Below are 21088 nucleotides of genomic sequence, written 5' to 3'. Positions count from 1 at the left end.
CTTAAAGCTGGATTGCAAACCTCAAAACCTTCTCAGATCATTTCCTCAAAGTCCTGTTAACAGTGTTTTTAAAAATAATCTATGAAAGCTCTCATCCCATTGCAGACCACTCTGTGGTATCAAACCAGTTTTGCTGCTATACTTGTGTTCTTTAGCGCAGTAGCCACCGTGTTGCACATCTTCCTGCCTTTAATGCTGATCCTTTTGCCCTCTCTTTCAGACAGAGCAGTAGTCTCTGGGGTTGATCCATAACCCTTCCTCAAAGAAAGTACAATCACAGGGTAAGGGACAGACTTCCGGATCATGTTTTGGGGGATTTTTATTTTTATTTTACAGAGTGAAGTCTTTCTCAGTGGATTATGTTGAAAAATTTGTTTTTTAGGATTCTCCAGAATGCCTCAGACAGGGAAGCAGAAGTTTTGTAGATGCCTTTGGCAGGTGAAGTTTGTCAAGGAGGATACACACAGATGTCTGTGGAAGTTCGATAAGACGGTTCAGTTTATTGGCTGTTCTGGCAAGAACCTCATGAAACACAGTTCTGTTATACTCTAGTTAAATAGTGGTAAGAAAACAGCAGGAGAGATCAGGGTGTAGGATGTGCACGACTTGTGACTGGATAAAGATTGTGAACTGGTCCAAAAGGAAGATGATCTTCTATGGCTTATCTCGAGTACAAGGGCTCCTTGTTAATAAAGCTGGTGTTTCCTGTGATGTTGAGATGTTGGCATCATAGGAGGTACAAATTTCCCAATGGTGACAGTTGGGAGTTCTTGAGACCACTCTTGGTACTGGAAGAGACACCATTAACTTGTGTGCTGTGATAGTGCAAGGTTGAGAAGGCAGATTAATTCAAACAAATTGAATCTGCCATGAATTGTCAGGTGGTATGACAGAGTGGAACACCTAGTAAATGTGGTATGTCTTAGTCAGAGTCTCACTCTTCTTTTGGGTATCGGTGTGTATGGAGACGCTGAAAATTTTGAAGTTGACTTCGCCATAATAGATATAGATGGGGAATCTAACCTTGGTGAGTGGGTTGTTGATGTTGAGTGAACTGACTGGATCAACAGTGTGGATGACACTGAGAAAGTCATGGCTGGTCTTGATGTTGAGGGAGAGGTCTTAGACGTCAATCAAGGTGGAGTCTGCCTCAGCAGTGATTGCTTCTGATTGGACACTTAACTAGACAGTGAACGAGTCGCTGCTGACAGAGGGTCTTTTAATGTTAAGGAAATGCTAGACTCTGGATTGTCTCGACTCTAGGTCCTGCGATATCACGTTGCTAGCGATGATTCCACTTTCAATGGTAAGCATGTCGGAGCGATGGCCCTCCACGCCAACATCTTCGGTGGCTATTGGAAGTCCCACCAAGAGCGGTGAAAATAATGCAATTTTCTGTAAGCTTTCTTCCTCCTTTCCTCGAATCTTGCTCTGGGGAATTCTTTGAGGTGCAGGCATCTTCAAGCTAGCTGGCCAAGTAACTTTCAGCCCACCACTTCTTATTCTCTTTTGCTATCACGTCAAAGCTTTCCACAAATCTGAGGCCTTCTCTACCTTTTAATACGCTTTTGAACAACTAGTGACTGTATACACATTCCTTGGCAGAATGTAGAATAAAGATCCATAAGCTGCTTTCTAATTATATGAACAGATATTGAATATGAAGAGTTTCTGGGCCACACATGCAGCAGTAATTATTCTAATGTTAATGAATATCAATGAAGATCCTACAATGCAGAAACATAACTTATGGTTTAACTGAATAGTCTAAGTGGTATCATTATCAATCATAACTGCAGTAAATACTAAAATGTGCGCAAATTAAAATTATAAGCATGCCAATATGATGATCAGTGTGTTTGGGTGGGGTACATTCTACATTAGAACAAAACATGCTCTATAAATGCATTTAGTTTGGTCTCAAATGCACATGATCTCCTGTGTGTACCTCATAGGAAAGATTGGGAGAAGGGGACTCATTTTCTTTTTATTAAGGCACCATTAACTAAACAGAAGCACAGATCTGTTTCTACATATCACATTTTCTATACCAATATTTATCGAATAGGGATGCCTCTGTCACCTGCAGAGGCCGGCCTTCAGTCTATAATGGTAGTCTGAGTACTGAACTCAAAGCACCAATAAATTAACAGAAAACGACACTAGTCAGACTTCTCAGTATACACAGAGTTCAGCATCAAACAGCACACAAAGTCAACATACAAGCAATATTCATCTCACCTGAAATGGCTTTTGGTAAATTTCTTCCATGGCAAGTCGTCCGTACTCTGTGAACAACTATGAAAGGAAAAATATTAGAAACAACTACAACACATTAAAAGAGAGTGCAAAATAAGCAATAACACTGGAAAGTTTCAAAGAATTCTAATTATTTTCCAGAAAAAGACTTAACACCAGCTGTCAATTAGCAACTATATTTTGCCTCCGATCGTACACCTCATCCATTTATGGCACTTGTGTTTAATTGTTCAGACGACTACAAAGTTAATAAAATTGGTAGAATGTATCATTATTGCATAGACAATTTTGAACTTCCATAATTCAATTCACTTTATTTTGGTTACAAATGTGTCCATAAAAGCACAAAAACCTAGTAATCCATCACTTAAAAAATATAAGAGAACTTGAAAATACAACTTTGACGAAAACCAGCAGCAAGTAAATTCCCTACAAATACAAGAGGAGTAAACATGACAAAAACTATTTACACACTAGCTGTTAACTTGCATAGCAATCTGGTACATATAAAGTGCAGAGAATAGTTCCACGCAATTAATACATCGAGATTAAGTTGCCTTAGTCTTCGTTTTAATGAACGTCGGCAGAGGAGGAGTTTGCAGTACATTTCAAGCATCTTCACAGCATAAAAATATGCATGTAGGAAACAACCTGAAGCTTTGTCTGCAGAGTCAGTTTTCAACAACATCTCAATAATAGCCATCCAATAACAGAGGGAAAGTTCAGTTTTTGGTTCAGTGGTTTTGGATGATCTTCAGAATGCTACAAATGCTCGCCATTCAGCACTGCTCATCACCTCTGCATACTCATCACTCAAACTGTCCTGGTGATTTAACTTGAATGTTTGAAGAAGATGGAGGCAGCACCAATCGCAAAGTAAGTTGCAAGAGACCAAAGTTTTTTGCAAAAATAGATTTTTCTTTTCATTTTCGTTTTTTCAGAGTGCACAAGACAGCCAACGCGTTTCACTCCCCTACCATAGGAGCTTCATCAGGGCAGAATATAATAAGTAGATTTCTTCAATTCGGTATGGATGACGAAAGCAGAATGCACCACTATAATGGTACAAATACTAAAAGAGATTCCGTAATATGACTGTGTCCTGAGACGTAGGGGGCCGTGAAGTTCGTCACGTAAATCACGTGAATGTCAAAATGTCCTCACAAGATATTTATTACTATCCATGAAATTTCACGAAATGTAGAAACGGAAAGGCAGTCCTTGATAAGCTGCTTTCCTGAATAGCTCAAACAAAGGTGTACGGACGTAGAGACCCCCGGCGGATTTTGCCGGGGGTCTCTATGTCCGTACACCTTTGTTTGAGCTATTCAGGAAAGCAGCTTATCAAGGACTGCCTTTCCGTTTCTACATTTCGTGAAATTTTATGGATAGTAATAAATATCTTGAGGACATTTTGACATTCACGTGATTTACGTGACGAACTTCACGGCCCCCTACGTCTCAGGACACAGTCATATTACGGAATCTCTTTTAGTATTTGTACCATTATAGTGGTGCATTCTGCTTTCGTCATCCATACCGAATTGATAGAAGAAATCTACTTATTATATTCTGCCCTGATGAAGCTCCCATGGTAGGGGAGTGAAACGCGTTGGCTGTCTTGTGCACTCTGAAAAAACGAAAAGAAAAAGAAAAATCTATTTTTGCAAAAAACTTTGGTCTCTTGCAACTTACTTTGCGATTGGTGCTGCCTCCATCTTCTTCAAATTTTCTATCTGGGATTCCAGTAGGATCGAACCACAGCAGGTCTTGGAGGTTGAACAGCACAAAAGTTTGAACATTTTATGGGACTTTGGAAATTTGAGGTGCTTTTTGTTTGATCCGCTCTGGAGATTCTCTTGTTTACGATTTAACTTGAATGCCTGCTACTTTACTGGTGTCTGTGAAGACTGTCTACAGTACATCAAGATCACAGGGCCCATTAGGATGTTCTGAAGACTAATGTGCTACAGTGGTGGCAGAAGATTACCAGAAGGCTTAATGATATTGAAGATGCAATGCTCGAGTGCTAGGCCTTTCTTTACAAATTACCATTTTCAAGCACCTTAGTTCAATTTAATCAACTAATTACAGTTATTGGGTAACCTTAAACTCAAACTACGTACGTTCTTTTGCAATTCAGTTTATTAATTATAGATGAATGTCAACAAGTCATTCATAAGGAATTGGGTAGATGATTAATACCCATTGCCTAGTTGAGTTGAACAGATTGGACCTCAGAAAAGAAAAATCAATCCAAGATTTTTCCAAGATGACTGCTAGACATTCATCTACACTTTAGACCTCAGAATCAAATCCACTTTGAAAGTGTGATTTTTTTTGCTTAGTCTTTCTTCAAGTAACTACTATATATATATATATATATATATATATATATATATATATATATATATATATATATATATATATTTATATAGAGAGATTAGGCTATACAGCAAGGCTGTCCTCTAACTACAACCTCAACAAGTCGTATTTAATTGCTTCATCATTAACAGATAATACAGTTCGGATTACTTTTAGAAGCTATTTCCAGTTTCAAGCCTATCTTAGATTCCTTAATGTAGCAGATGTTTTGAAGCAGGTGAGAAGGATTTCAAGAGGTAAAATATTTCTGAAATACGCAGCAACCAGCACTTCAAGTCTTAGGCAGTCTCCTACGAAATCTCGAAGTGATCTGAGAAGTGCCGCTGAAGCGGTGTCCATTGGGACTTCAGATCCCACTGCAGAGCCTTAATGTGCCACCTGGCATGCTTGACCAACAGGATACTGGAGGCAATCAGCCCAAGCAGCCTTCGACATCCTCACTGAGATTCAGGAAAGAGGCTAAAACATCTGGAGCATAGCCGAATGGAATAGACTCTCCATTGCGGGAAGGGGGGCAAAAAAAATCACCATGTCCACCAGCATGCCTCTGATGAAGGAGTCGCTCTGTGAAAGAGTCAGTATGACTTTGGCAGCACTGAGCCCAGCCAAGACCTGGGTCAGGGTGAGCCTCTAGAATTTGTCCTGCCGGCATAGACATAGTGAAGGTCTAAAATAGGATGGAAGCTGCATCCTTCTTTGGAATGAAAAAGTAGCCAGAGTAATAAACAAAAAAAATACTTCCGATGTCAGTACCCTCTTTATGGCTTCTTCAGCCAGGAGGGCCTTCACTTCCTATTACAACCGGGACAGATGGTCCTGAGTCAGCCGTTCTGAGGAGGTCCTAAGGTGTGTTGGGGTGACGAGAAATGGTAGGGCGTAACCCCCATTGGACAATCTGTAGGGGCAACTTGTCAGAGGTCATCGCTCGTCACCCTGGCAGAAAATGTTAGCTCATACCATGAGCTGTGTGTTCGAAAGACACTAAAGAGGTTTTGAGGCTGCAGCAACGGGAAGGATAGAACGCTGTACTGCACGCAGCCCCTGTTGTCCATAGGGCCTGTGGGTACCACAGGCTCTGCCACGAAAAGTCTGAAGGGTTTGTTGGGCAGCCTGAACTATTGGAGATCTTGGAAACCCGTGCCTTATCACCAGAAGGGGTGGAACTGTTGGTGTGGCAGGGCAGGCAGGACCAAGGCAATAGCCGTGGCTCGACGGTCTTTAAAGCGCTTAGGGGCAGTCTGCTTTCTCAGCAAAAAGGAAAGAGCCATCAAAGGAATGTCCAGTAACGTGGTCTGGATGTCACTGAAGAAGCGTATGAACCTCACCCAGGAGTGTCTCCCGAGAGCCATACTGAAATCCCAAAGGGTGTGGGTATAATGTTGGGGTTGACCTTACTCGTTGAGGCATGCACAGCTGGGCTTTCCGTGTAGAGTACAGAAACAAGAAATCTGGGTTACCCAAGACTGGATAATGACACCACGCCATTGTTCACCCGAGGTCTAGAACTGGGATTTGCCAAAGTCCAGAGAAGGGTATATGCAATGGCTCCATTGAGCCGCAGCAGGGGCTCAGTATTTTTTTTCTGCCCAGACTGAAGCATCTCAATGACAGTCTTCATCACTAGAGTGAATAACTAAACTTTGACAACCTTGGCCGCCCTTCAGATGACCATAGCAAAGAAGACACTTTCTTCTATGGTAGGGTCCAGAGGCGAAACTAGCCCAGCATCATAAGAGAAGTTTTCTGAATCATTTTCAAATAAACTAATGTGGGTTTGGGCCCTTACTTGAGGCAGGGGCAAACTATCAAAATCGGATGGATTGCCCAAAAGGCTGTGGCACAAGAAGAAAATCAGGGTGCAGCTCTCCGAAAGCACAATAGGTTGCACTTTGTAATTCGGCATGTACGCACTAGGTGTGTCTGGAGTCGGTTGTGGCACCAAGATCGAAGCCAGCAGTGAAGCTGGTGCAGAGCCCAAAGTGGCCACAAGTGGTACGGAGGGTGGGCTGGCCCATGGAATCCCAGTCGGAGACCCTTGCGATTCCTTGAGCTCCAGAGGGCACAGCACTTAATGTGCCAAAGAGCCACAGCATAGCTTCACCAAATTCTGTGATTTACTGTGGCGTTGCTGACAGACCCAGAAATTCAGGTAGTCTCAGGACAAGTCACAATCGGCTTTAAAGGGGAATGGCTTCGGGGGAAAGACAGGTGGTCAGGTTGGGGCCCTTGTGCCTTCTGTGGAGTCCGGGAGTGGCATGAAGAGACTGAATAGCTTGGAATTTTTATGCTTGTTCTTAGACTTACCCGACGACCCTGACTATGATGGGCAACAAGAAGCACTTTGGGACCGGTGAACAGGACCTTCTGTTAGACTTCAACCGATCATAGCATGTAGTCTTCTGGATTTATGGTGACAGAGCTCCGCCTCACTGCACAGGCCTTTGAATTCAGCATGGTGCAGTAACTACAGTCCTTGTAGTCATGTTCTGACCCCAGGCATCACAGGGAAACCTCATGAGTGTCACAGACATTTGCTTGCCACATTCTCTATAAGGTTTTAACCCCCAGGTCTTGGGAGGTGGCATTTTCCCTTGTACACTTATGTTTTGAAACAAATTTGAGACAAGAGTCTCGTGAAGAGACAAAGGTTAACCCCAGATCCAAGTCTAGTGGCACATAAAGAAAGAAACTGATGTCAGCATGAGTGGTGCCTATGTGGTTCCATTAACCTGTTCAAGTGTAGAACAATGTCAGCGCAGAACCGCACAATGCCACCTACGTGAGGGTTGCAGCTTAAAAAAGTTTCTGATCCAGTCTTCTACCTGGAGAACATTCAAAAGATGAGGAATCTGTGGGAAAACCCTCACTCTATGCAGCCAAAGATCTGCATTCACTGGAGCTAGGCACTTGGTGCGGGCTTCAGGCCAATTGCAGTGCTTTAAATTGATAGTGGTGGCCATCCCACATGCACTGTTAGTACCTTTGGTGCAGTAGATGTATGGGCAGATGGAAAACATCCTGGAGTAAAGCAAGGTAATCTATATGGCCAATTAATTGCAGGATGTCCTGGAGAGCGAATATGCTGAAATGTTGTCCCTTTAACATTTGTTTACTGCCTTCAAATCAAAGAGGATGCCACTTTCCATTTTTTACGAATTATGAAAAATCTGGAGCAGTAAACCTGATGTCTTTGGACTTTGGGTACTGGTACTAGTGCTGCCTTGCTGAGTAGGTTGATAATTTCTAACTGCAGAGCCTCTAAATGCAAATGTTCTTTCATTGGTGGCAGTGTCAAAAGGAATTCTATTGGTAGCCTATACTTTCCAATATTCAGTACCCATTGGTTGGATGCACTTTGTTGCCAGGTTTGAAGATAAGCCTGTATTTCCACCCCTTAATGAATGTAAGATGGGTGAGAGGGCTATCTGGCAGGTCATTTGAGGCAGGTTTAGACTAGGTCTCTGCTAAATGTCAAGTCCTTGTGCTGATGTTTTAGCCCTCTTTGGAGTTTCTCACTATGGCAGTGCCACAGCCTGTAGGAACAAGAACTGCCAGCTGATAAGCACTTCCCTGATCATAAGGTTGGCATCTATAGAAAGAAAGGTTGTTTTTGTTGAACAGTATCAAGTAACCTTGCGGTAAGTTATGTTAATAAAATTTGTAGAGCACTTAGCTGCCCCAGAAACAGGGCATCTCATCGCTACCCACAGAACAAGTGTAATCCACCCATGAGAGAAGAGGAAGGCAGGTACAAAACCTCATGGGTAGAGAGCCAGGTTTTGAGCTTTTTCCTGAAATCGAGATGGCTCTCTGTATGTGTAGGGTGTATTGCTTGCAGCTAGTCATCCACAGGTTTTCTTGAACCAGTGTTGTCCATTAAACAGTCGCACCCTGGACTGTGCTTCAGGTGGAAAAGATGTGCTTCTGAGCCAATCACTCCTCCATGATACAGCACCCACTGCAAAATCTACCCACTGCATCTAGCAAAATCCTGAATTAGAAGCAGTAATTGATGCATCTTAAGTGCTGATGAAGCATAGTTGCTTTCTCCAACAATGGCTCTCACCTCTTCACAACTCTTCCGGTAGCCCATACATAAAGAGGGGGATGGGATGTCACAACTAAAAGTTGTATTGTGACAATATTGACAAGGGGCCGCTATTACAATTAAGCTCTGGAAAAACATCAATCCTCTTCCCTGTTGTGTCCAGGCATTTCCCTTCAGGGTCTGTACGCACCACGCATGGGGCAGTTCGATTTTGAGATTGCCTTTGTGCCGCCTCAGATATCACTGAACCCATCTTTACTTGATTCAGCAAGCATTCCTGCACTAATTCAGGCCTTAATATTTTTTATATCCAAAATATAAAAGCTGCGCCTGTAGCCAGATCTCATAGGAGAATACGGTCAACCCACCCAAACATTACCTAAACTGGAAATAATCCTTATTTAACATCTTGACTTGTACGTAAAGTCAAACAAAAATGATAACTATCATCCGATGGGCTCTTCAGCCGGTACAAAATTAACCATTTCAAGGTATGGCTGATTATCATCTTGTTTGTCTTCTCCTTGTTTCATGGAGTAGTCATCGGTACTCAAGGTTATATCTTGCCTTGCAACAGGTAAGAGTTTAACAGCTGGCTGGCTAAGTATCTGTTCCGATAGTACTGGTAATGGAAGAGGTGTCAAAAGATATTATTCAGGTGCTACAACTGGTTGAGGAGGAGGCAGATCCGCCAGGGTTGCATGCACAGGGAAAACAAATTGAGGCGGGGCTATTCTGCTGTAAAAATCCAGCATAAGCTGCTTCATGGAATCCATACATTGCTTACCGAAAACCCCTGCGTTATGACAGATGCAAACGCCTTCTCTTCAGAATCCCCAACTACCTGAACTACCTCCAAATCATGCAGACTGTCTCCTTGTGCAGCAGCTTCAGATCTGCCATCGTCCTCATTAAAAAAGATTTGGTCACCTTTTTCTCCTACTTTGTCACCCAATTAGTCTTCACTATGCCAAAATAAAGAATTATCCAGTAGGTGAATAGGTGGCCTGGGCATTATTCTTATAGGAGACATTGACCGATAACAGTGGCACTGTTGCAGAAAATGTAGTTTGGTGAAGGGCCAATATGAGTGTAGTGGCCATTGCTCTCAACAAGGCTGCTGCAGTCTAAGTGGTTGTAGACTTTGTAGGTGACAAGTGATTGCCAACAGTGTGCCAGTAGTTACTGAAGCCTTATAATTGACTGAATGGTCTTTGTCAATGCATTCTGGCCATCGACTGTCTGCTACATCAGCAGAGTATTCTTCATCTGCAGTGCTGACCTCCTCACCAATGAAGGTCTCCATCTTCAGAATATATTGGCTTCCTTGACCTTTACCTGTTGCTTGTGTATGCTGCGTATTGAAATGAAAATGAAATGAAAAAATGCATTTGTATAGCGCATAACGGCCCTGGGGCCTCGCAGCGCTTGAAGATAAAATGGTTTAGCGCAGGCTCGGGGCAGATCAGCAGGATTTAGCAAACAAATGCGTTTTCAAGGTCTTTCTGAACGAGAGGAGATTGCTGTTTCCCCGGATGGCAAAGGGGAGGGCGTTCCAAAGTCTGGTCGCCGAATGGGAAAAAGAGCGGCCACCCCAACGGGCTTTGCTAATTTTAGAGGAGGTGGCCAGCTGCAGGGTACCAGACCGAAGGGGGTGTGTTGGGACATAAGGTGTGACCAGAGGGTGCAGAATCGCTGGGCCTATACGGTGAAAGGATTTGTGCATAATGCACAAAGCTTTGAACTGCACTCTGGCAGCCATTGGAAGCCAATGGAGGTCTTTCAGAGCCTTCCTCGCCGACTGCCGACGGGACAGATTGAACAGTAGGCGGGCCGCACTGTTTTGTGTGACCTGAAGCCTCTGAAGAACCGAAGCCGGTGCTCCCAGGTAGAGAGCGTTCCCATAATCCAGGCGGGAGAGAATGAGGGCCTGGACCATAATCCTCCTCGCCTGGAAAGGGAGCAGAGGGAGCACCCGCCGGAGCATCCTCATTAGTCCGAAGCAAGTGGCAGCAGTCTTAGTAGCCTGGACAGAGAAATCAAGGGCGGTGTCAAGCCAGATCCCGAGGCTCTTTATCTGGGACTTGGGGGCAGGAGGAGCGCCAAGACATGGTGGCCAGACGGGTGCAAGAGCAGACGGGGAGGGATTTCCGAGGAGAATGATGTCTGTCTTCTCCCCGTTAAGCTTGAGACAGGAGGCTTGCATCCAACTGGCAACAGCCTCTAGACAGGGGCCTAAGGTGTTGGATGATCCATCTGCGTGGTCTAACGAGACCACCAGCTGCGTATCATCCGCGTAGGTGACTATACGCACACCAAAGGGATGGACAATCCTGTCCAGAGGTTCCATGTAGGCGTTAAAGAGGGTCGGGCTCAGGGAGGAGCCCTGAGGGACCCCACACCTGAGAGGATATTTAGGAGAGACTATCTCACCCTCGAAGACCCGGAAAAAGCGCTCACTCAGAAAGGAGGTGAGCCAGTCCAGAGCCGCGCCCGACACGCCCATGCCCGCCAGTCGGTGTACTAGCGTGGCATGGTTCACCGTGTCGAACGCGGCGCTAAGGTCTAACAGGATAATGGCCACCTTTCCTCCCCGATCCAAAGTCGTTCTTGCTTCCTCTGTGACCGCCAACATGGCGGTTTCTGTGCCATGTTGAGGGCGAAAACCTGTCTGGGAGGCACGCAACAGACAGTTGGACTCCAAATAGTCTGTTAAGATATTGTTGGTGTGCCTCTCCAGCAGTTTACTCAGCCAGAGAAGCAACGAAATGGGGCGGTAGTTGGACAAGTTGTTCTGGTCCAGGGAGGGTTTCTTGAGAAGCGCCCTCACCATGGCACACTTCCAAGCGAGTGGGACCGACCTGGACACAATGGAGGTGTTTAAAGCTTCCAGGATGACAGGACAAATAACGTCCAGTGCCTTGACAAGGATCCGGGGGGGTGCCGGGTCATTAGGAGAGCCAGAAGAAACTTTGGAGATTAATCTATCCAGGCTGCCGGCATCAAGAAGCGGAATTGTATCCAGTTTGCAGAGAGCCGGAGAGTCAGCTGGCTTAGGAGGGACAGAGGGGGTGTTGACCGTAGGATTACTGAAAGAAGAGTATATGGTCGAGATTTTCTTGGAAAAAAAGGCAGCTAGCTCATTACAGCGGTCTTGTGCCCCTTCAGCAGTAGGACGCTCAGCCGGAGGAGAAATGAGGGACTTCGCTATCCTAAAGATTTCCCTAGGCGCGTTGGCTGCAGCATTAATTTTCCCTTCATAGAAGGAGGTTTGCGCCATTTTAATCTCTGATTTATAGAGCCTCATTGCGGACCTATAATCATCTTTCCTAGACAGAGAATGGTCCTTCCTCCAAGCTCTCTCAAGTTTGCGGCAGTCAAGCTTTAATAACCTCAGAGCAGGAGTGTACCAGGGTGCAACTTTAGGTCTTCTGATGAGTTTACAGGGGCGTTTGGGAAGAACTTGGTCTAAAGTGCTAGAGATCCAGTGATCAAAGTTGCTAGAAGCAGAGGCAGGGGTCAAGGCCCTTCTCGGGGGGTCTTGAGTAAGAGCCGTTGTCCAGTCGGTGAGGGGAAGTGAGGACCACTTCCTGCCCATGTACTTTGTAGAGGCTTCCCGGGAGGAACAGGAGTTAGAAAGCCAGGTGAACGGTATCAAAAAATGATCGGTCCAAGGCAGAGGAACAGGAGACTCTACATTAAGGTTGATATTACTGTATATTGGATAGATCAGGCTCACTAGCGATCTCAACTGTTTGGTAAACATTAAATTACACATTGGGGATGCAAAACTGAATTCTAATACCCATTTAGGTGTTAACAACGGAACCATTGTTTTTCTTAATATGCATAATTAATCAGATTCCCTTTTGAACCATTCGGGTAGTCCTTGTTTCTTTCCCACAAATTCTAGAACCTAGTCTGCCACAATTCAACTGGCATTCCTTTGACTTCCTGCTTGAAAAGTATCTCTTATCTACTATTAATTTGTACCTTGGTGATGTTGCGTCCATCTTGTTCTTCATTTTGTTGGACGATCGCAGTCTTGCAATTCGTTTAGGCACAAGTGCTCTAAAAGTTTATTTACAATGAATGAAATTACTGAACACTGCTTAAGCATGCAATTGTATCCTGCAGGATGAGAATTCTTCACAGAAGAGGAAAACACAGGTGCTTTTCACTATCCAACAGAGGGAGTCTCTAAATGAGGTGGCAGAGTAAGGTAATCAAAATAAGCCTGATGTGAAAGACTGAATATAAGCAACAGCAGAGAACGGAAACAAACTGAATACTACAGAGAAGAAGTTCTGAGTGGTTAGGACAGCTTCAATAATTTGTATCTATTACATTTAAGCTGCTCAAATTCATTTCAAACAGATGATTGGTCATACAGCCAAACTATAGGTCTTCTCACACAAATGGAAGAAAGCTGCTCCATCATCATGCCTTTGATAAAATCCCGAGTGGCAAAACCCAGTTAAACAGGACGATTTACTCTAAATGTGCGCCCTTGGCCTTAAGCTTCAAACACTTTTGGTGATGGTTCTATTAGGAAGCAGAATACTGCATACTCTATCAGATAGAGTCAGTGTCTCACTAATGAAGTACTTAGAATGTCAGCACTTATCTAGTCCACTTAAAAACAGGATAGAATGAACTACCCTCCCCCTAATTGATCTCAGGTAAAGGCTCAAGATCTATAGCAGCTTCTACACCTACATCACAAAGACAGATGAAAGCAGGTAAGTGAGAAGGATCACTCCATATTCCCATGGAATAATCCTACTAGCCTGTAGATGCAGAAAAACTTGTAGTCCACTGTACATGGATTCAGAATGACGGGGGCCAACCCTTATTTTTATTGGGGTGAGAAATGCAGATACAAGTCATCAGTCCATTGCAAATAGCAAACTGCAAACACCTTGCCATGCAGATGACATCAGAACTACAATGAAGGCTCTGGATTGGTCATTACAGAATTAGAAATAAATGCCTATGAGGGTTTGAGGCGGGCCTAGAGGAAGCAATAGGATGGGCCCTTGCGTGAACCGCTTCCATTTTGAACTTGTTTAGTTCGATACCTGTAGATGTTACAAAGCTGACCGGTCAGCTAAAGGTTAAACTGTTATTTCATGTGTTCTAGTCAGAAATTATTGAAGATTTCACAAAGCAATGGATCACCTTCCCCCTGGTGACATTACTTTTCTAGGATTCAGTTTGTTTGTCCTGTGAAGAATGAACTGACATAGCCAAAGAGGTATTCACCACCAATGGGAGTGAACAACACTGCATGATTAGCAATGTTAATGTCTCAATTGGAGCCCCAAATTGTGCCTTTGGAGTTGGACATCAATAACGTACAAGGGTAAACATAAGATGGAATATTCTGCTCCTCTTCATAAAATGAGACTAACTTCGGTGTGAAACAATGATTTTTAAACTCTCTTGGAGCGGAATACATTTCTTTTCAAGCGGAGAAAAAAAAGGGATGCTAAAGCTTTCAAGCATGCTCAGTTAATTCTGAATCCACCAATGACCATAGGGACTGTTTTGACAGTGTTTCAGTGTTTCCAAGATAACTCCAGGTGTTGAGAGAGTGGATTTCAGGAAGGCACAAGGAAGATCCAATATAAGGCGGGGAGTCACCTTGGTCGCTACCCAGGAAAAATAAAATAAAGACTGATCGAACATGCAAATATAAGCAAGCAAAAGTGAGAAAGAAACTTGGAGACCGCCTGGAAAGTTTTCAACAAATTGGGCACTCCACTCTAATGTAAAAGTCCAGGAGATAAACTCCTCAGACACCACTATATTTCTAGTAAATAAATGTGGAAACTGACTAAACAAGTGACGGCAACGAGGAGTCTGTTCAGATTAATTGGACACACTCTTCCAAATGTAAAAAAGATATACCGTTCATCAAAAATCAAGATATTTGTGTTGTAATCTTCCTCACAAGAGCACCATGCCATTGTTCAAGGGAACATAGAATGAGTTAAATTAATAACATTTGTCTTCTTAATATAGAATTCTCATGACTACTAAGTACATAGTACGGATTGCTGGGATACATTAGGTAAAGACACATATGAACAGGCAACACAGTACTGGTAACCATGTCAAGATGTGTGCCTCAAACTCAAATTTATATTTCTTTTTAAGGCAGTTTTTTTTCCCGCTGTAGTCTCCTATTGCCAATTTTGACATTTTTGAAATCAGACAGTGTGATGACTGTGGTGCTCCTTTCATTAACTGGTGAAGAAAAGGGGCTTTTAATCCTCAACCATGTTATATCTGAGCTAACACTGCGCTGATGGATTGGTACTTCACCCCTTGAGAGACACTGGCTCAATGTTCTTGATGAAGGCAATTGGTCAAAGGACTACAGACCATCATTGCGATTTGCCTCTATAAGAAATAATTACCCAACTCAATGTTTTCAGATTCTGTGGACTGGGGTCCAAAAGCAGGGGACCTCACTCTGATATCTTCAATATCTTATCCAGATTTTAAGGTCACTTGCTACCAGTCAAGTAAAGATCTTGATCAAAAAGTAAAGACTCGAGCCCTTCCGGATATGTGGAAATAAATATAACTCAGAAGCAGGTGGGACACACAGAGATACAATAACTTCAAAATGTTCTTTAATGGGCTGTTCCTGCCAGCCGCTGCAGGTCATTACCATCAGGAGGAGGAGGAGAGTACAAGCCTATACTGAGAAACTTTTGCAACTGCAGCTATGGCATTTTATGGTTCTAATCTGTTTTTATTCAAATTATCCAGTAACATACAGTCATCTACATCCAGTGGCTGGTGGGACAAAACAAGGGGGATTCCAGGAGAATGAGACAGGAGGGAAAGGAATGGAGCAGGTAGGGTGAAAGAGGGCGGAGCTCATGGGATGTAGTCCAAAAAGGGGGGTAGCCCCCCACAACAACGGTGACTCCATCATAGAGTGCTCAACACCTTAGGGTTGGATCGTAAAGGATGTTGGTTCCGCTGCGGTTAGTCTTAACTGTGTTAGGTCATCATGTTTTCTCCTCTTGCAGGTCGGAGCACTCTAAGATCATTCAGACAAACAAGTCCTGTGCTAAAAATCCAATGTTGCAAAATTGTTGTAGTTCGTGCTCTATGGAGGCAGCAAATTTTTCCATTAATGTGAGGTTCCTCTATTTATGTAGCCAGTCAGGGTGGTCTGGTGATGCGTCTGTGCTCCATTTGGATACATTTGCATTTATATAGCGCTTATTACCACTGACGAGGCATCAAAGTGCTTTTTTGGGGAGTAGCACGCTACTCCGGAACCCATAAATGATTGTGTATGGCTGCTCGTAGCTTCGTTACTATTGCCTTTCCCTTGTTGGAGTGCAGTGGATAGGTCAGTGCGTTAGGGAGCCCCAGTAGTATATGGCAGGGGAGATGGGGGATGATCTATTCAGAGATCTCACAGACTTCTTTGAATTGTGCTTCCTAGTATCTTTTGGTTTGGGGACAACGCCAGAGGAGGTGAGTCAGTGTGCCTGCGTGGCCACTGTTGCCCCAGCAGCTGTACTAGCTGTCGTGCGTTATCTTCAGCATGGATTCCCTCCCTGCGGCACTAAATTTGGCAGTGTTGGCCCTGTGGAGTATGTTGTCCCATTCCTTAGGGGTAAAGGAATGTTCTAGCTCGTATTCCAATCTCCTCTGTGAGGGGATTCACTGGAGTGTGCAGTTTTGTTCAGGGATGTATGCATTTCCAAAAGTAAGCCCTGGTCATATTTTGTGGTGCTCAGTAACTTTGTGAGTTGCCTACTGGCATGGAAGCAGGTTGTGGCTTGAGTGACCTAATGCTTGTTGGCAGTGTAGCACCAGTGTTCACAGACTGGGATTCCATAGCAAGAGTGAATTTGAGAAAAGTCTGAGATCGGTGTGGTTTAAGGTTTGCATATCCTTTTGCAGTTGGTCTCTTGCCAGGAGTGGAATTCATCGCCTGCCATGGTGAGTGGGAAAGCTGGGTTGCAGATGATGGATGTGAGCGGAGGTGCGTGTGGACAGGCTTTCGGCAAGCATGACCAGATTACAGTCGAGGGATGCGGAGGCGGGCAAGGAGATAGACTGCCCGGTGTGGAAGGCTGTGACTACCTTGGGCAGGAAAGAGGGACGCGTTCTTAAAACAACCTTATCCGGGTGGACAGAAAGGAAAGGAGGTTTAGAAGAAAGAGCCTGTAGTTCACTCACTCTCCTGGCAGAGGTGGTGTTAACTGGGAATGCAGTCTTAAGAGTCAGAAGACGAAGAGGGCAATTGTGAAGTGGCTCGAAAGTAGCGCACATGAAAAAAGTCAGAACCAAGTTCAAGTCCCACTGAGGCACCACGAAAGGAAAAGGAGGAAACCTGTGATTGATGCCCTTCCAGAATCTATTTACAACCGGGGCCTTGAAAAGAGAAGGCTGATCAGGAAGCCTTAAGAAGGCCGAAATGGCAGAGAGGTAGCCCTTGATAGTGCCCAGAGCAGAGCCCTGCTGGGCAAGAGAAAGAAGAAAGAGGAGAACCTCTGAAAGAGGGGCAGAAAGGGGATCCACAGCCTTTGCTGTGCACCATGCCACAAATTTGTTCCACCTGCAGGCGTATACCATTTTTGTGGAGGGACACCTGGCTGCCAGAATGACATCACAGACTTCAGGAGGCAAGTCAAATGGCCTTAACTGCCGCCGCTCAATCTCCACGCATGGAGGTGGAGGCTGGACAGGTTCGGGTGGAGGACCGTCCCCTGCTGCTGCGACAGAAGGTCCTCCTGAAGAGGCAGACGAAACGGGGGATCAACTGACATGCTGAGTAGCTCGGGATACCAGTACCTTCGTGCCCAGTCCGGAGCCACAAGGATGACTTGGGCTCGGTCGCACCTGATCTTCTTCAGCACTCTGGGCAGAAGTGGTATAGGCGGAAAGGCGTACAACAGACAGCAACTCCACTCAGAACTGATGACATTGTGCGTTCTCTTCTGTGGTGAATAGATCTAACCAAGGCTCTCCCCACTGCCGAAAGAGGCCTTGCGCCACGTCCGAGTTCAGACGCCATTCGTGATCCATCATGCACCGACGGCTGAGTTCGTCCACCCTGGCGTTCAAGGAACCTGCCAGGTGTTGAACCACCAGGGTGACGCCCTAGTGTTCCAGCCATTGCCAGAGGCGCAGAGCCTCCTGGCAAAGGGTCCACGACCCCACCCCATCCTGTTTGTTGCAGTACCACATGGCGGTGGTGTTGTCCGTGAACACCTGCACTACACTTCCCCGGACAGAGGGAAGGAATGCCTTCAGTGCAAGCCGGATCGCCTGAGGCTCCAGAAGGTTGATTTGGAGACGGGACTCCGCCGGAGACCAGAGTCCTCTGATCTCCGCCTCTCCCATGAGCCCCCCCCCCCCCAGCCCAGGAGGGACGCATTCGTCACAACTACGTGCTCCTGTTGGGGAAGGGAGAGGGATCTGCTGCTGCCCCAATCGCGGTCCGTGAGGCACCACTGAAATTGTCTCGCAGTGCTCTCCGAGATCAGGACATGGTCGGACAGTTTGCCCTGATGCTGGCCCTACTGAAACTTCAGGACCCACTGCAGAGCTCGCATCCGCCACCTGGCGTGATGCACCAGAAGGATGCAGGAGGCCATAAGCCCCAGAAGCCGCAGCGTCAACCTGACCAAGACCCGGGACAAAGGCTGAAAGATCGGAATCAGAGCCTGAATATTCCGAACCCGATGTTCGGGAGGATAAACCCGAAACTGCGCCGAATCCAGAACCGCTCTGACGAAGAGGAGCCTTTGAGAGGGACACAGGTGCGACTTCGGCACATTGATGGAAAACCCCAGCAAGTGCAGGAGGTCGGCGTAGTCTGAAGGTGGCTGACGACTGTCTGGGGTGAGCCCGCCTTCAACAACCAGTCGTCGAGGTAGGGGAATACTGACACCCCTAACCTACGCAGATGAGCTGCGACCACCGCCATCACTTTCGTGAACACCCATGGGACGCTGGTAAGTTCTAAAGGGGAGCACGGTGAACTGGAAGTGCTCGTGGCCTACCATGAACCACAGGTAACGCCGGTGGGCCGGCAGGACGGGGATGTGGAAATTCGCATCCTGCAAGGCCAACGCTACCATCCAATCTCAGGGGTCCAGGGCAGCTAAGACCTGAGCCAGAGTCAGCATCTTGAACTTCTCCTTCCGGAGGAAGCCGTTGACGTTCCGTAGGTCCAAGATAGGGCGTAGGCCCCCTTTGCCCTTCTTGGGAACCAGAAAGTAGTGGGAATAGCAACCACATCCTACTTCTGGCCCAGGAACGCGCTTGATGGCCCCTTGGCCAAGAGGGCCGACACTTCCTCTTGCAGAAGTTGCAAGTGATCCCCGACACACGGTGGTACTGCGGTGGCATGGCTGGAGGGGTCACCTCGAAGGGGAGGGAGTAGCCCCTTCGGACGATTTGCAGCACCCACCTGTCCGAAGTGATGGTGCGCCAGTGGAGGAGGTGTTCGCGGACCCTGCCCCCCACTGGCATCAAATAGGCCTGAAAGCTCAGACTAGGAGGGCTTTGAGGCGGATGCTGCGGGGGTGGATGTGTACTGGCCGCGCCGTTGTTCCCTGGCACCGCCACAGCGGTTACCACGTCCGCCACCGTGCTGGATGTTATACTGCGGCCCGTGGCTGGCAGGACGTGAAGGGGCGCCCCTTCCTTGGCCACGAAAGGAGCGTAAGGCAGACTGCTACTGACGCTGGCCCAAGAGGCCCAAGGACTTGGCCGTAGTCCTGGAGTCCTTGAAGCGTTCAAGCGCATGATCTGCCTTGCCACCAAAGAGGTGGCTGCCATCAAACGGCATGTCCATGAGGGTGTTCTGGACATCAGCCGAGAAGTTGGCGGACCTCAGCCAGGCGTGGCGACGAACCGCCACTGTCGTTGAGCACGTCCTGCCAAGCGAATCCGTGGTATCCAGCCCACATCGTATGGAATACCGAGCTGCGTCTTGTCCCTCCGCGAGGGCTTGAGCGAGCTTCGCCCGGGCCTCCTCGGGGCACTCTGGCAGCACGGCCGCAACCATATCCCACAGAGAGAGGGTATAACGGCCCAAAAGGCAAGCGGTGTTGACTGACCGCAATCCACAACTGAGGGACGAGAACAGTTTCTTACCAAACTGTTCATACCTTTTGGATTCCCGATCTGGGGGTGCAGTCGGGAATGCGAATTGGGAAGTAGAGGCCTGGAAAACCCGGCTCTTGGGGGTGGGGTGGCTGGGGTGGGGTGGGTGGACGGGAAGCTAGGGTCGCCAAGAGCTGGGCGGTGGCGCCTGGCGACAATCCTATCTACAGGGGAACCTGTAGCGGGCCAGGCCCAGGTGCCCAACAGGACGTCCATGAGAGCCTCATTAAACGGCAGCAGAGGCTCGTAGAGCGTGTCTGCGGTTTAAGAACCTCAGTGAGGATGTTCGACCTCACAGTAGCGACGGGGAGCGTAAGCCCCAAGGCCTTGGCTGCCCGAGTCAGCACCACACTATAAGAAGCCCCCTCATCAGTAGCCACGGTAGGAGGGGAGACAAAGCCAGTGTCAGGGGAAGTGTCCAGTCCTGAAAGGACTGACACTCACGTGTCAGAGGGTCCTCAGACCCCTCCCAATCCTCCTCGTCCTCCATCTCCTGAAATTCAGGGTCAAAGGATGGAGCCGGATCAAAGAAGAAATGCTCTTCAGCCGGCGTCTAATGCGGCGTCGGTCGACACCGGTCCGACGCCAGATCCGGACCGAGGGAGGGATCAGGGGCGGCGCCGTGCGGGGACGGCGCCGGGGGCGACACCCTGGGGGTCGACGATGGCGGGGTCGTTAGGTCGACCAGAGGCGACCCGGAACCGGATCCAGCAGGAGCCTGCGGCGTCGGGACCGAAGTCGCCGGGGCCGAAGCACCCAGCCCGCATGGACTCCCAGTCGGGGCCGCGGGGCCCGGAGGCGCCGCAGGACCCGGCAGAGGAGAGAGGGACCTCATGGCCATGAGGAAGGCCTCTATCTCCTCCGGCATCTCGTTCAGCCCAGAGACCGGCGGGTAAGGAGCTGGCCGCGGCGCCTGCGCCTCCGGCAGAGCCGCAGGGGCGGTGTCGCCCGAACCCCCGGCCGCATCGTGAGAGAGTCGGGGGGAGTCGGAAGAGCGATGTTGTCTCTTCAACTTCTTGTGCCTCTTACCTGAGGACTTTGAGCCCGACGAATGGTGTCGACTCGCCGAGCTTCGATTGGCTGTGGCCTCGCGACCGGTCCCTCGACAGCCCTCCTGGACCGGGACCTTGAGCGGCACGGGGCCGACTGCCGGAGCTCGAGGCGCTTACGGGACCGCTCCCGCCTAGCTTTCGACGCCAAGGCCCGGCAGTCGGGGTACGACCGGTCGTAGTGGTCAGCCCC

The 21088-nt window shown here is 47.2% G+C and overlaps 1 protein-coding gene across 3 annotated transcripts in view; it reads right to left on the bottom strand.

Moving 5' to 3' along the window:
* The window catches only part of ATL2 (atlastin GTPase 2), a 614707-nt gene that overhangs the window by 219367 nt on the left and 374252 nt on the right, over nucleotides 1-21088 (bottom strand). For all 3 annotated transcript variants that reach the window (XM_078649021.1, XM_078649023.1, XM_078649022.1), the window contains exon 6: nucleotides 2242-2298. In XM_078649021.1, coding sequence (XP_078505147.1) covers nucleotides 2242-2298 — 57 coding nt within the window. The remainder of the gene's footprint in view (nucleotides 1-2241; nucleotides 2299-21088) is intronic.

The sequence above is a fragment of the Lissotriton helveticus genome, chromosome 6 (assembly GCF_964261635.1).
Source record: "Lissotriton helveticus chromosome 6, aLisHel1.1, whole genome shotgun sequence".
Classification (NCBI taxonomy): Eukaryota; Metazoa; Chordata; class Amphibia; order Caudata; family Salamandridae; genus Lissotriton; species Lissotriton helveticus.
This window is presented reverse-complemented; position numbering and strand designations above follow the sequence as displayed.